General features: G+C 45.4%; 1 protein-coding gene across 1 annotated transcript; it reads left to right on the top strand.

The window, feature by feature from the left end:
• The first annotated feature begins 2,892 nt into the window (after positions 1 to 2,892).
• LOC130478855 (zinc finger protein 345-like) lies at positions 2,893 to 9,816 on the top strand. Its single transcript, XM_056851099.1, has 3 exons — positions 2,893 to 2,926; positions 5,154 to 5,210; positions 8,198 to 9,816. Exons 1-3 carry the CDS (start codon positions 2,893 to 2,895, stop codon positions 9,814 to 9,816), a joined length of 1,710 nt encoding a protein of 569 aa, XP_056707077.1.
• The last annotated feature ends 4,002 nt before the right edge of the window (positions 9,817 to 13,818 follow it).

Genomic DNA, 13,818 nt, shown 5'->3' with positions numbered 1-13,818 from the left:
CCTCTAAATATGGAGGCTCCCTTCTGTCGCCATGACAAGCAGCCCACCAATGGTCTTGTTTTGCATGTATATTGGAGCTTTGTCCTCCCAAAGCCCATACCCCCCCAAAAAATCTTGATGTTTTCTAAGGTGCTATTGGACTCAAATAGAGCGATCCCCTTTTAAAGCAATCCATGCCAGAAAGCCAGTGGCTTTCATTGCATCCGCCTGATCCCCTCCCTCCCCCACTGGATTGGAACCCCATTTCTGGCACTTTATCCGGGGAAGGCAAGTGACGGTTCTTGTCTATGGCCGTTTCTTCCTCCCTCCTGCATTAGTCGTCCCAGGGAGATCTCCAGGCAGGGGTTGGCAACACCATGAGATCTGGGGAAACCACTTCTGCAATTGAATGGGGGGAATCTTCTACCTCCAGGTCTAATTAGGATTCAGAAGATGTGGCTCAAAGGGACACAGGACAGTGGGGTAAACTATTAAGATGCCACCCCTATGGGTGCAGTGTGTTGGTTCTTTTAATCTGACCTTGGGCATGCAGATTTGGGTGCTGCCACCCTCCATGAAGAGCCCCGTGGCACAGAGTGGTAAGCTGCAGTACTGCAGTCCAAGCTCTGCTCACGACCTGAGTTCGATCCCGACGGAAGTCGGTTTCAGGCAGCCAGCTCAAGGTTGACTCAGCCTTCCATCCTTTTAAAGTTGGGAAAATGAGTAACCAGCTTGCTGGGGTAAAGGGAAGATGACTGGGGAAGATGACTGGGGGTAAAGGGAAGTTGACTGGGGGAGGCAGTGGCAAACCACCCCGTAAACAAAGTCTGCCTAGTAAATGTCGGGGTGTGACATCACCCCATTGGTCAGGAATGACCCGGTGCTTGCACAGGGGACCTTTTAACCCTCCGTTCACTTTGTTCAGTGCTTGGGTGGGCCAAGCCCGTATTTTAAGTAAAAAAATAATATAATTAACTGGCTTTGCCTGCATTTTCTACAAAGTTTGCATCTCTGTTCCCTGGCATTAAATTTTACGGTCCACGTGGCCTGGGCCCCACCAAGGGACATTCATGTCTTCTCTGGCCCTCACCACAAATGCGTTTTGACACCCCTGCTGTAGGGTTTTCCAGGCCAGAGGACCCCGTGCTCATCCCCAACAGCTCAGGTATCTGAATAGCCCTGCCTTAGTCGAGAGTTTAGGTTTTATAGGGGAGGCCTGGAGCTCCCTTGGGATTGCAGCTGATCTCCAGGCTGCAGAGCTCAGATCCCCTTGGAGGTAGAAAAGGCTGCTTTGCAGGGGCGGCGACTCTCGGGCATTGCACCCCACCGCGGTCCCCCCATCCCCAAACCCTGCCCCACCCCTCAACTCTCTGGAATCAACCAATCCGGATTGGGCGCCCCTCGGCTCCTCCTCCATCCATCCATCCATCCTCCTGGGTACCGGTTGTTGGCCGGGGACTACATTTCCCAGAAGGCCTCGCGAGGGCCAGAGCTGCAATCCCCACGTGTTCTCGGTACAGGAGAGGGGAGGGAGGACAAAGGGGTCTGGGGGCGCCATGGGGTCCCTCTGGGGGTCTCCTCCTCCCCTTGCTCCTCCCCCCCGGCGGGAGGGGGAACCCAGATCTCGAAGGTCTGCGGGGGAGGTGAGTGTTGGGGGGCTGGGGGGTCCCATCAAAGGGATCTGGGGGCGGGAGAGGCATTCCTGCAATGGGGTGTTGCAAGAGGGGGAGCTGGCATGGAGAGAGGGGGGGCTTCCCCGGGCAAGACCTGGGCATGGGGGTCCCAACCCACCAGCCCTGCGTGTCTTCCGTGCTGAGCTTCGCCCCCGACCCTTTTCAGCCTGCGGACACCGTGGGAAGTTCAGACACTGCAGGGTGGGCACAAGGAGGGCACAAATGGCTGCACAAGGAGACGAGGGCCAGACCCCCAGATGGAGGGCAACAGTAACTTGAGCCCCACCGTGCAGATCCTTTTGTGCAGCGGAGGCAGCTGCCGCCAAAGCAAAGTTTAAAAAAATCCGCACAGCCAATCAGATCTGCAAGAGGCGCTCAGGAGCCAACCCCCCCCAACCCCCTCTGCCCACTCCCCCAAAACACTGGGTGGGCAGCAGAAAAGGTGTCAGCAGCATCACTTTGGAGACCCCTGGTCTGGTCCGGCAGCCGCGTCCCTTGTCTGTCCTTACTGCCCACCCCCACCCCCACCCCCCTTAGCTGGCTGCACCTGCCCTCCTGTTCTTCTTCCCACCCTCCACAGGCTATAAACTCCCAAAGAGGCGTTTGGCCATATTCTGCCCCTGTGATGGAAGTATGGTTTTGGTGTATGCAGACATTTGTTTTTTTGTGCAAGGAAGTTATTACTTGCATCAAGTTTTTATTAGAATCTGTGCCCCGACTACAGCTAAAGTCTGGTCAATGAATGGATTGAGGATCTTAGAACTTTATCAGTATTTGAACCTATGGCGTATAGACAGCTATTGCATATTATTTTTAGATATTTGAAAACTTTTTATAGAGACTTAATGGTAGATCTGCCACCACTGTTGTTATATGTCTCTGTGTATACTTTTTTTTAGTTGCTGGATTTTGAGGTTTCCCCCCTTTAGTTATTTTTCTTCTTCTTCTTTTGAAATATAAATAAATAACATATAGTATACCTGTCAGAGGCTGGGGGGGTGGGGGTGGAAAGAAAGCAATTTTTCATTCCATCAATTTGATGGTTTGTATGACTTAATTGACTGGCCGATGAGGTTCTTCTTTCACTTTTGAGTGCCCAGAGACAGGAATAGAAGATCAGCTGGGCTGTATTTTCCTCTTTCAGAGATCACCAGTGTCCTTTGAGGAGGTAGCCATGTTCTTCACGGAGGAGGAATGGGCTCTGCTGGATCCAGGCCAAAGAAAACTCTGCTGGGAAGTTATGGAGGAAAATTACAAGACCATGGGCTCTGTGGGTAAGGCTCTTTTCCCTTTTACTAGGAACACGGAGGAGAACGGAGGGGCTGGGATCTTCCTTTGGCCCTCTTGAATTTCTGAACATACTTTTGTTTCCCACAGAAGAAAGACCAGAGCTCCCATACTTGGGGGTCTTATAGTACCTGATAAAGAAAGCCTAAGGTGCATTGATGCAATTACGTATGCATATTTTATGCAATATGTATGTATTTTGTCAAAAATTGATGCAAATTATTTGTGTATTCAGAGATGCATGAATAGGTACATTTCGACCATGTTGTCTTCAGTGGTCTTCAAATTCAAACAATAAAGCACAATAAAACAGGTACTAGATCCAGAGCCAGGGCTGCTTTGTATAGCAGTATGAAAACCAAACAGCAACAGCAAATTAAAATATATTTTATCTTATTATATGATCAGTTTTGCCTTCCAGAAGTAGATAACTGCATCAGTTGTCCTCTCCATATCCCACTCTAGTGGGGACCAAAAGCAGCTTACGTTGTTCTCCTGCCATCAATTTTATCCTCCCCTGCACAATGCAGGAAATTCACAACGACCTCCCCCCTACACTCCCCGTGACCCCATCTCCACACCCAGAAGATGGCAGAGAAGAAAAAAAACCCTCCAGGATTCCTGGTCCATCTAGCCTGGAGGAAAATTGCTTTTTGACTCCAAATTGGTGATCGGCACTACCCTGGGCATGCAAGAAAGGGCCACTAGAGCCAAACACTGATGCAAACCTTCCTGCCCTCCCTCTCATCATCTGCCTACGGTCACAGAATCAGCATTGCTGACAGAGGGCCATCCAGCCTCTGCCTGTGAGGTAGTTCTGGCTGAGAGGGTATGCCTGGCCCAAGGTCACCCAGGAAGTATCCAGAAAGAGTCCTGGTTATTTGAAGCTGGGTCTTTGAGATCCTCGTCAGACACTCTAACCACTACACCATGCTGGCTCTGTTAGCTCAGGGAAGCTCCCTTTGTTTTGTACAGGGGGGAATATTTTTCACCCTCCCAGCCTGTGCTGCTGTTTTCCTCTATGGGGACACAAAGCAGCTTATGTTGTTCTCCTCTCCTCTGTTACGCCTCACAACTGTTCAAAGTAACAACATCTAGCATGTAAAGGAACTAAGAAGAAGACCCAGCAGGGGGAGGGCAAGGGGTCAGCCAGATAGGGCTGTAAGGGTAGAGACCCTTCCATCCCTTTGTGTCACCTCTTGACTGTCCTCAGACTGATAATCTCAGGTCTATTTCCTCCTCCAGCTCGAAAGTCACTTCTCTCTCCCCCTTCAGCCAGAGGCAACCTTTGTCTCAGCTTTCCCATCAGAAATGTAGTTCCCTAATAGACATTTAACTTTTTCTTTAATCAGTGAATGTGCCGCTTCTCTGCATACTTAGCACTCTACCAAAAACAACAGTTCAGTGAGGCAGGTCTGTCTGAGACCCAGTGGTCCAAAGTCTGGCTGCAACCTTCAGTAGCAGATTAGAGATTCGAACCCAGATCTCCACAATCCTAATCCGACATTCCAGTGACTGCCACATGCAAGCTTTGCCCCGTCAGAGAAGTGGTTAAACCTCCAGGTGTTATTTCATATAGTGTATCTTTTCCATCCGCATGTCTCCAGTACTCGCACTTCCCCGGCTTCTCATGAGTAAATCTTTGCTTCTGTTTCCAAGAACAGAGGGATGGAGCAGAGCTAATCTGTGGCAGGATGGTCTGATTCAATTCCTTTTCGGCACTGCAAGTTGCATTCTCTTCCTGAAGCGGGAGGCCAGTTTTGAGACACCCGAGTTCTGTCTGCCACCATCTATAGGTGCTTCCAAGGCAAGAAGCGCTTAGCGGGGTGGGGATTGTGATTCTGTCCAAGTTGCAATTCCTTCCAAGTTTGGCATGGCTTTTGTGGAGGGCACCTCATTTCCCACCGTGTCCCCGGTTCCACACTATTTCCTTTTTGTCTATGTGGTAGAAGTCTTCCCCTCAGTGACAAGATGTTCTTAAGGTAGCAAGCGGAAAGGCTTTGGGTAGGTCGCTGTTGTGAGGTAAGTTTTGTATTGAGCCTGAAGAGAAGTCACTGAAAAGGAGTCCCCCCCCCCAGAAAACCACAGAGATTTATTTATTGATGTACATATGAAGCTGCCCCACATAACGACAAAGGTACAATGAAATCTTCTCTTCCGCATTCCCAAAAACATTGAGGCATTTTTAATTCTGTTTGTGTTTTGCTGTTGCAGGGAACTACATTTTCCAGAAGGCCTTGCAAGCACCAGAGTGGTCAACCCTGCGTATTGGTGATGTCCAGAGGGAGGTTTTTCCTGGAGCTGGAGAGGGAAAAATATGGAACGTGGGATTCAACAGATCCTCTCTTCTTTCTTGTTTCCCCTGGCTGCAGGGAGAATTTGACTCTTGCACATCGGCAGGAAAGGTGAGTTTAGGATTTCGTCAACAGCTCTTGGGCAAGAATAGTGAAAGTAGAAGAGGTGGCCGGAGGGGGGTAAGAAAGAGACGCTTCCTTGGCAAGATCTATGCAGGGGTGTTGGTGTGTGTGTGTGTGTGGGCCGCTTGTGTCTTCACTCTCTTGAATGTGTTCCAGGCAACCAGCCTGCATTACTGTTCTTATTAAAACTCAAGGGGACCCCTGGTCTCATGCAGGGGGGCTCCTTGTCTGTCCTTACTGGGCCCCATATCTCACTGCAGTGTTGTTTTTTGCCAGCTCTACTGGCTACTCCCAAGGAGGCGTTTGGCCATTTTTTTTTCTCTTATGATGGAAGAACTTTAAAAACCTTCTGTTGCTTCCTCTAGAGCAGGGGTGTTGAACTCATTTGTTAGGCGGGCCAAATACATTCTTTTCATGTATTGAGTGGCCAATGGGATTCCTTGTTCTTTCTTGGATGCTCGAGGACAGGAATTAGTGATGAACCGGGCCATATTTTTCTCTTTCAGATATTCCCAGTGTCCTTTGAGGAGGTAGCTGTGTTCTTTACGGAGGAGGAATGGGCTCTGCTGGATCCAGGCCAAAGAAAACTCTTCTGGGAAGTTACAGAGGAAAATTATGAGACCGTTGCCTCTCTAGGTAAGGATCGTTTCCCTTTTATTAGAAGCACGGAAGAGAAATGAGGGGATGGCATCTTCCTTTGACACTCTTGAATTTCAGGAGACCATTCCCTTTGTCACAGAAGAAGGAATGGAACTCCCGCCGCTGGGGATGTTACAGCGCCAGAAAAGGAAAGCTCTAAATATTTCAATACTGTTTTGTCTGTCAGGGAATATTTCTCTGGAAATCTTAGAAGAACGGGGAGGTGAACTTTGCCTTTGCCCCCCCTGCCCCAGACAGGAAACCCCCCCCCCCAACCTTCCTTCCCCTGGAAGTTCTTGATGTTCAGCTGTTGTTCTGCTTTGGCACTTTCTGCTTTAACTTTCACCAGTAGTCGTTTCAAGTCTTTGGTGTTTTCTGGGAGTAATGTGGCATCATCAGCATATCTCAAGTTGCTCATGTTCCTCCCCCCAATTTCCACTCCAACTTCCTCTAAATCTAATCCACGGTGAGAACTGGCCATTGATTCCTACTGTCTGCTTCCTATCTTTAAGCGACCTCTCAATCCCCTTTTCCTATGACTATGACGTTTGCTTAGCAGTCTTTGGTGGGAGACTTTGTCAAAAGCCTTTTGGAAATCCAAATACACAATGTCTACCGATTCACTCCTGTCCACATGCTTATTGACACTTTCAAAAAACTCTTAATAGGTTAGTGAGACAGGACCTACCTTTACAGAAGCCACGTTGGTTTTTCTTCAGCAGGGCTTGCCCTTCTATATGCTTGACGATTCTGTCTTTAATACTGCTGGCCCCGCCTTCTGCTGGGTGAGCCTTTCATTGAGTTAGGCTCCTCCTGGCCAGAGGCAGACCACAGTTAGCTGGGCTCAGGGTAGGCGTGGGAAAGAGAGCTGCTGAACTGGGAGTCTTGAGAGGCAGCTTGTCTGGGAAATTACCAAGGAAGTACAGGAAAAAAACGAACCTCTTCAGCAATGGACTGCAGCAGCGTGGCTAGTCAGGGGGCTGAGGCAGTGACATGCAATGTCTGTGTCATGTTGGTATTCCTACCTGAGGGTAACAGCAATTACATGGCTTTTCTTATGTTCTTATGTTCTAAGGGGAGAAAAGTCTTCCTATCTATGTCCTACTGTTGCTATGTTATAATGCTGATAAGCGGAATTCATCTCTCTCTTAGCCTGGATACATTCTTTATCAAATCAGGGTTTAGAACTTTGATAACTGGCCGGTTTAAGAATCACATCCGTCATATTACTACATTAACATAAAAAAAAGGAATAGATAAGGGGTACACAAAAGAGCAATTAAAAGCGAAAAAGCATTCCAAAGCCGCTTCAAATCAAGTCTAATTATAGCTGTCTAATAGTTATAGAGTTCCGTTGGTGCCTTCCAATGTTATCAGCCGGCTGATTTATAAAATAAAATCACCTCCATCCCTTTATTTCATTCTCAATAGATTTGGCTAATTTAAAGCCAGAAATTAATAATTGTTTAAAGTTCCAATTACAATTATTAAACAGACAAAACAAAAAAAGACGCAAAACAAACACAGCAGGCAGACCAAGACTCACTCACTGTAGCTTGTCGCTCATTCCTCATTCTGTCAGTTGTTTCCAATGGATCAGAGACAGAAGCTCAAGAAAATATATTTATCCTCCTGCACTTACACAAGGATACTTTAATTAGGAGACTGCCAGGTCACTCAGACCCATGAAATGAGGATAGCTTAGAAAGCTCTCTTCTCAGAGGGATTCTAACCTGTCGCCATGTTGCTCCACCTCCCAGGTTCCCTGTCTTAATCCCTCTTTTTTAAATTTCAGATTTTTCTGTAAACCTGGGTGATTTTTTAGGGTTTGGAAATATCTGTCCATGGCTCAAGCCTCCAGTTTTATGTCTGTCCATATTTTTCCTTTTAAACAAAAATATATATTGGTTCTTGTGTTTATTCGGGCTGTGTGACCGTGGTCTTGGAATAACGACCTAACTAAACACAAAAGGGTTCACACGGTCACACAGCCCGGATAACCTACAAGAACCAATGAACTCTGACCGTGAAAGCCTTCGACAATAAAAATATATATATTTTTAAATACAAGATTTTTTTAAAAAGCATTTCTTTTTTCCATTCTGTCTCTGTGTGCTTCCTACATGAACACAAGAGAACTGTATCTGCTGACTGGTATTTCTAGCTTTTCATTCTTCTTGGATTTCTGTCTCTCTTTTTCAGTTCCAGAATTGAGGGAGATGGTGAGGGAGAAGGAATCAGCAACGTCAGTTATTGGAAAAGTTGAAGTTCTGCAGATGGAAGCAAAATCTAGGGAACAAGCCATACCAAAGCGAGAGTGCAGAAGGAAAAGGAAAGCCAAAGAGAAGCAGAGGAAGAAATTGGTTGGCTATCAGTCCAGAAATCAACCTGAGATCTCAGCCCATGAGGAAATACGGAAGAGAAAGAGAAGGCCTAAGGATGCCATAAAAGACACAAGGTTCAGCTGGAAAACATTTAACTGCCTGGAGTGTGGGAAAAGCTTCTATTGTAATAGCAAACTAACTCAACATCAAAGGATTCACACAGGGGAGAAGCCTTATAAATGCCTGGAGTGTGGAAAGTGCTTCTCTCGGAATTACAGCCTAACTGCCCATAAAAGGGTTCACACGGGGGAGAAGCCATACAAATGCCTGGAGTGTGGAAAGTGCTTCTCTCAGAATGGCAGCCTAACTGCACATCAAAGGGTTCACACGGGGAAGAAGCCATACAAATGCCGGGAGTGTGGAAAGTGCTTCCTTTCCAAAGGCGAGCTAACTAAACATCAAAGGGTTCACACAGGGGAGAAGCCTTATAAATGCTTGGAGTGTGGAAAGGGCTTCTCTCGGAATGACAAACTAACTAAACATCAGAAGGTTCACACGGGGGAGAAGCGATATAAATGCCTGGAGTGTGGAAAGTGCTTCTCTCAGAATCACCAACTAACTGCACATAAAAGGGTTCACATGGGGGAGAAGCCAAAGAAATGCCTGGAGTGTGGGAGAAGCTTCTATTGTAATAGCAACCTAACTCAACATAAAAGACTTCACACAGGGAAGAAGCCATACAAATGCTTGGAGTGTGGAAAGTGCTTCTCTTGGAATAACGACCTAACTAAACATAAAAGGGTTCACACGGGGGAGAAGCCATACAAATGCCTGGGGTGTGGGAAGTGCTTCTCTTGGAATAACGACCTAACTAAACATAAAAGGGTTCACACGGGGGAGAAGCCATACAAATGCCTGGAGTGTGGGAAGTGCTTCTCTCGGAATGGCAGCCTAACTGCACATCAAAGGGTTCACATGGGGGAGAAGCCATACAAATGCCTGGAGTGTGGAAAGTGCTTCCTTTCCAATGGCGAGCTAACTAAACATCAAAGGGTTCACACAGGGGAGAAGCCATATAAATGCTTGGAGTGTGGAAAGTGCTTCTCTCGGAATGACAGACTAACTAAACATCAGAAGGTTCACACGGGGGAGAAGCGATATAAATGCCTGCAGTGTGGAAAGTGCTTCTCTCAGAATCACCAACTAACTGCACATCAAAGGGTTCACACGGGGGAGAAGCCCTATAAATGCCTGAAGTGTGGGAAAAGCTTCTATTGTAATAGCAACCTAACTAAACATCAAAGGGTTCACACGGGGGAGAAGCCATATAAATGCCTGGAGTGTGGAAAGTGCTTCTCTTGCAATGGCAGCCTAACTGCACATAAAAGTGTTCACACGGGGGAGAAGCCATACAAATGCCTGGAGTGTGGAAAGTGCTTCTCTCGGAATTCTACCCTAACCAGACATCGGAGGGTTCACAGCGAAGAAGCCACATAAAACGGGAGCGTGGAAAGAAGTTCATCCACAGCTGTATCCTTACCTTACAATAGAATACGTTTAGCCAGCTTCAATCGCCAAATAGCCGTGGGAAATGGTGTGTAAGAGTAGGTTTCACCGGAGACAACTAAAGTTCAATGGAATGCTTCTGAAACAAAGTGTTTTTCTGCTAATGGGTTTGGTGAATTGGGGCCTCCAGGTCATCCTGTACAATGTAGGAATGTAGGAAATTCACGACTGTCTCCACACCACACCCCAGTGATGCTAGCTTCATTCCCAGAAGATGACAAAAAACAAAACCCTGCAGGATCCCTGGCTGATCTGGCCTGGAGGAAAATTACTTCCTGATGCCAAAGTGGCAATTGGCATTGCCCTGGGCATGTAAGGGCCATGTGAGCAAAGCACTGATGCATCCTTCCTGCTCTCCATCTCATGATCTGGCTATGTTTACAGAAAAGGCAAATTCCATGCTGGCCATAATTAGATAAGGAATAGCCTCCCCAGTAACCACAGCACAAAGGAATCCAGGCAGCCTGATACTGAGCTACCCACCACAAGAAGTCAGCTTTGCCTGGAGCTTAAAAATGACTGAGGCTTCCCCTGGCTGCATGAACTTTAAGAAAAGTACACCCCACCCTAATAGACTGAGTGCCTACCAATGTTCCAGAGCTAACTGTACTCAGGATGCCCTGAGTAAAAGCCATTCCTTCTGTGGCCGGACCTCTCTGAAATCCCCTGAAGCAGCCAGCTGCTCCGTTCCAGTCATTGCATCCAGCCCTGCAGCGGCTCAGCTCAACTGAAGATCAGTCCATCTTCCCCCTCTTCTAATTCTCAACAGGTCCCCTCCGACTGCCGTTCCAAAGTTACTTTTCATCAGCTAGAGTGCCCAGCGCCCAGATGTGGGAAAAATTCTGTTGCAGCAAGGACAGTGGGTCAAGAACTTGGCAACGCAGATGCACTTTCAAGCCCAGCCAGTGCCAGACAGTTTGCCCTGCATCTAGTTCAACTGTTTTCAGATACACAAGTAAAGTACTGCAGGACTTCTTCTCGGATGCAGGTTTCCTCAATTTGTGACTCTGATAGCCCCAGGAGGTGAAAACTCTGCTCAGGGACCTCCAGAGGTCATGATGACATTGCTTTCTGTCTCAGAACTTTGATTGCCGCTCTCTCTGACTTGGACAGCAACACGGTTGCATTAAAAAGGGGGGGGGGCTCTGACTTTACAAACTTTTCTGACTGGGCTAAAGGAAAAAAAACCTTCTGGTCCAGCTTGGAATATTTCACTGGCTGCAATTGCTTCAAAAACCCAGGGCACAGCCTATATATATCATCAGGGAATCCAGAAATACCTGAACTGTCTCTTGCTATATGCCAATCTGCTTGAAATAAGTATGAAAACCAGGCTCTCGCATTCAGGACAGAATGTTATTTGTTATATGGAACTGAGTAGAACACTGACAGAAAGCTCAGATTCAAGAGAAGCATCTGGAATTTCAGATGACAAGAGGAGGAAGGTTACAGTCTGTCCCATACCCTGAACACAGGAGAATTCGAGAGTTGTTGGGAAACAGCTGGAGTCTGTTGTATGTGGATCCTGGATTTTATAATTTTATAAAAATTTTATAAGAATTTTTTATAAGAATGTATAAAATGACCTGAATTAATTGTGCCCAGGGCAAATTGAGAGAGGAGGATGGAAATTGGAAAATTGGTCAGAGTGAGAAGGGAAAGATGATTTTTTTAAAATATATTTTTTATTATTTTCTAATAATAACCAACATTTCATTTAGACATACATCCTCTATATCAATAAAGATAATCATTAAAAATTCATAAAATTATTAGATGTATGTCTTCAAAATACAATCAAAAATAATCGACTTCCCCACCATCTTCCTCCCTCTCTAAAATATCTAAGATCTCCTTTGCATCCATGCATTCTAATTCATTTATAAGTCACCCTATTCATATTATACTTTCCCCTTATCCAATATATTTAATATTAATAATACTAAGGAGAGAAAAAAAGAATAAAAAAATAAGAACATTTAAAAATAGTGAGATAAAAATCCCATTTCCCTCCATATATTCATCTCAAAATACATGTGTAAATCTAAAAAGAAAAAAAAGAGGATTAAAAAAAATAAAAATAACCTTATACAAAATCAATGTTTATAGTGTTTTTCCTCTACCCCCACCTTTCCCATGTTAAAAGTCAAATTAGTATTCTTCCTGCTTTCTCAGCCCTTCTTATTCTTTTTCTTCTGTCGGGAGTTTCTATCACCAATCACTTTTTTGCTTGAAGTGGTCTCCTGTCTAGAACAGTCAATGCCCTGTATTCCTTGGGCTATAGAGTCTTCTGCTTGTTTTCCAACAATTTGAGTTGATAGCTCACTGTTTCTTGTCAAAATTTCCACGTCTTCGAATGAGTTGATAGCATATTTAGTTTGTTTATAGTTAAAGGTAAGACCTTGTGGTAGCAACCAGCTATATTTTATTCCTTTATTTCTGAGTAATTCAGCAAAAACTTTGTATACAGCTTTCTTTTCCATCAGGTGATGTGGGATATCTTTGAGAATTATCAATGGTATATTATCAGATCTCAGTTGATTCTCCAGTTGAAATCTTATGATAATATTTTTCATCCTGATGTCAAAGAAGGAGATCAGAATTTCTCTGGCTTTTGTTTTCTGTACCCGTGTTGATAAAGGAATTCTATATATCTTGTTTATTGCTGCATTCAATTCTTGTACATTTAGATGGAATATTTCAGCCAGTGATTTGATGATGTCATCTCTGGTAGACCCAAGTCGTTCTGGTAGATTGCGTATGCGTAGATTATGTTCTCTTTGTTGTAGATCCAAAATAGCAAGTTGATCTTTCATTTGCTGTTCCTGGAATTGTATAGCATCAATTCGTTGTGCTTGGGATTTCATATCTTTTTTGAGTCTTTTCACATCTTCCGTGTTGTTATTAATTGAAAGTTCCATCTTATTCATACTCTCTTTCATTTGTGTAACTTGGTCTTTTATTTCCTTGATCTCATTTATAACATCAGTAAACTGTTGAGTGATAATTAAAGTCATTTGTGTAACTGATTGCTCTTGTTGCTTGGAGACCTGTTCAAACTTCTTTACTAGTCCATTTATTAATTCATTTTGCTCAGCCAACATTTCCTGTATCTTCTGATAGTTTATTTCCATGATTGTCTGTGGCTTTTCTCCTTTTCCCCGACCAGAAATAAATGTAAGCAGGCAGACCGGTTCAGTGAAGTTGTGAAGAGAATCTATTAGCTTTAGTGCTGTTGCTAGGCAGAACTGGAAGACACAAGGTTGTGAGCCTTCCGTGACTCTCACTCTGATTTAGGAAAGTAGGATCTATTTTGGTGTTGCACTGAGTAAAGCACACCGGCACGACCCTCCTCTTTGGTTTCCAAGTCCTAGAGAGGTCTCTTCCTGAGTACGTGCCTGGAGGACTCTTCCAGACGGGGAAAACGAAAGCTAAAAGTACTCCTCCTCCCCTTCACACTGCAGCTGTCGATTGGAAGCCCTCGATGCCACTCAAATCTTCCAGGTTGTTTTTGTTTGCCTGCTAATTCAGTTTGTATTAATTAAACAGACTTTTTAGCGGGATGATCGTTTAAAAGTCTGGGTGATGGGGTGTAAAGTCTTAGTTGTATTTTAAACAGTTCCAGTTGTTCAAATTCGTTATGATAAGCAAAAGGAGTTCAAGTGACTTACATGGAGCTTGAAAGACGGGTTTCTCTGTCATTTGCAAGGTACGATATTTGGTGTAATGTGAAGAGGACCACAGCTTCTGGGTCCTCGAGGCATTTCGCGGCGATGAAAATCCTTCTCAGCTGGCGGGACTCCGACCAACTCCTCCTCCTCAGTGAGAGGGGGGGGTTGGGAGTCAAACCACTCTTCTTGGGCAGCAGAAAGTTACCTGCATTCCGATCCCCTAATTAGGATCGGAGACGGGGCTTTTGGAAGGAGCCCCGAT

Source organism: Euleptes europaea, chromosome 6 (assembly GCF_029931775.1).
Source record: "Euleptes europaea isolate rEulEur1 chromosome 6, rEulEur1.hap1, whole genome shotgun sequence".
Classification (NCBI taxonomy): Eukaryota; Metazoa; Chordata; class Lepidosauria; order Squamata; family Sphaerodactylidae; genus Euleptes; species Euleptes europaea.
The sequence above is the reverse complement of the archived record's forward strand: the minus strand, read 5'-3'. Positions and strand labels throughout refer to the sequence as shown.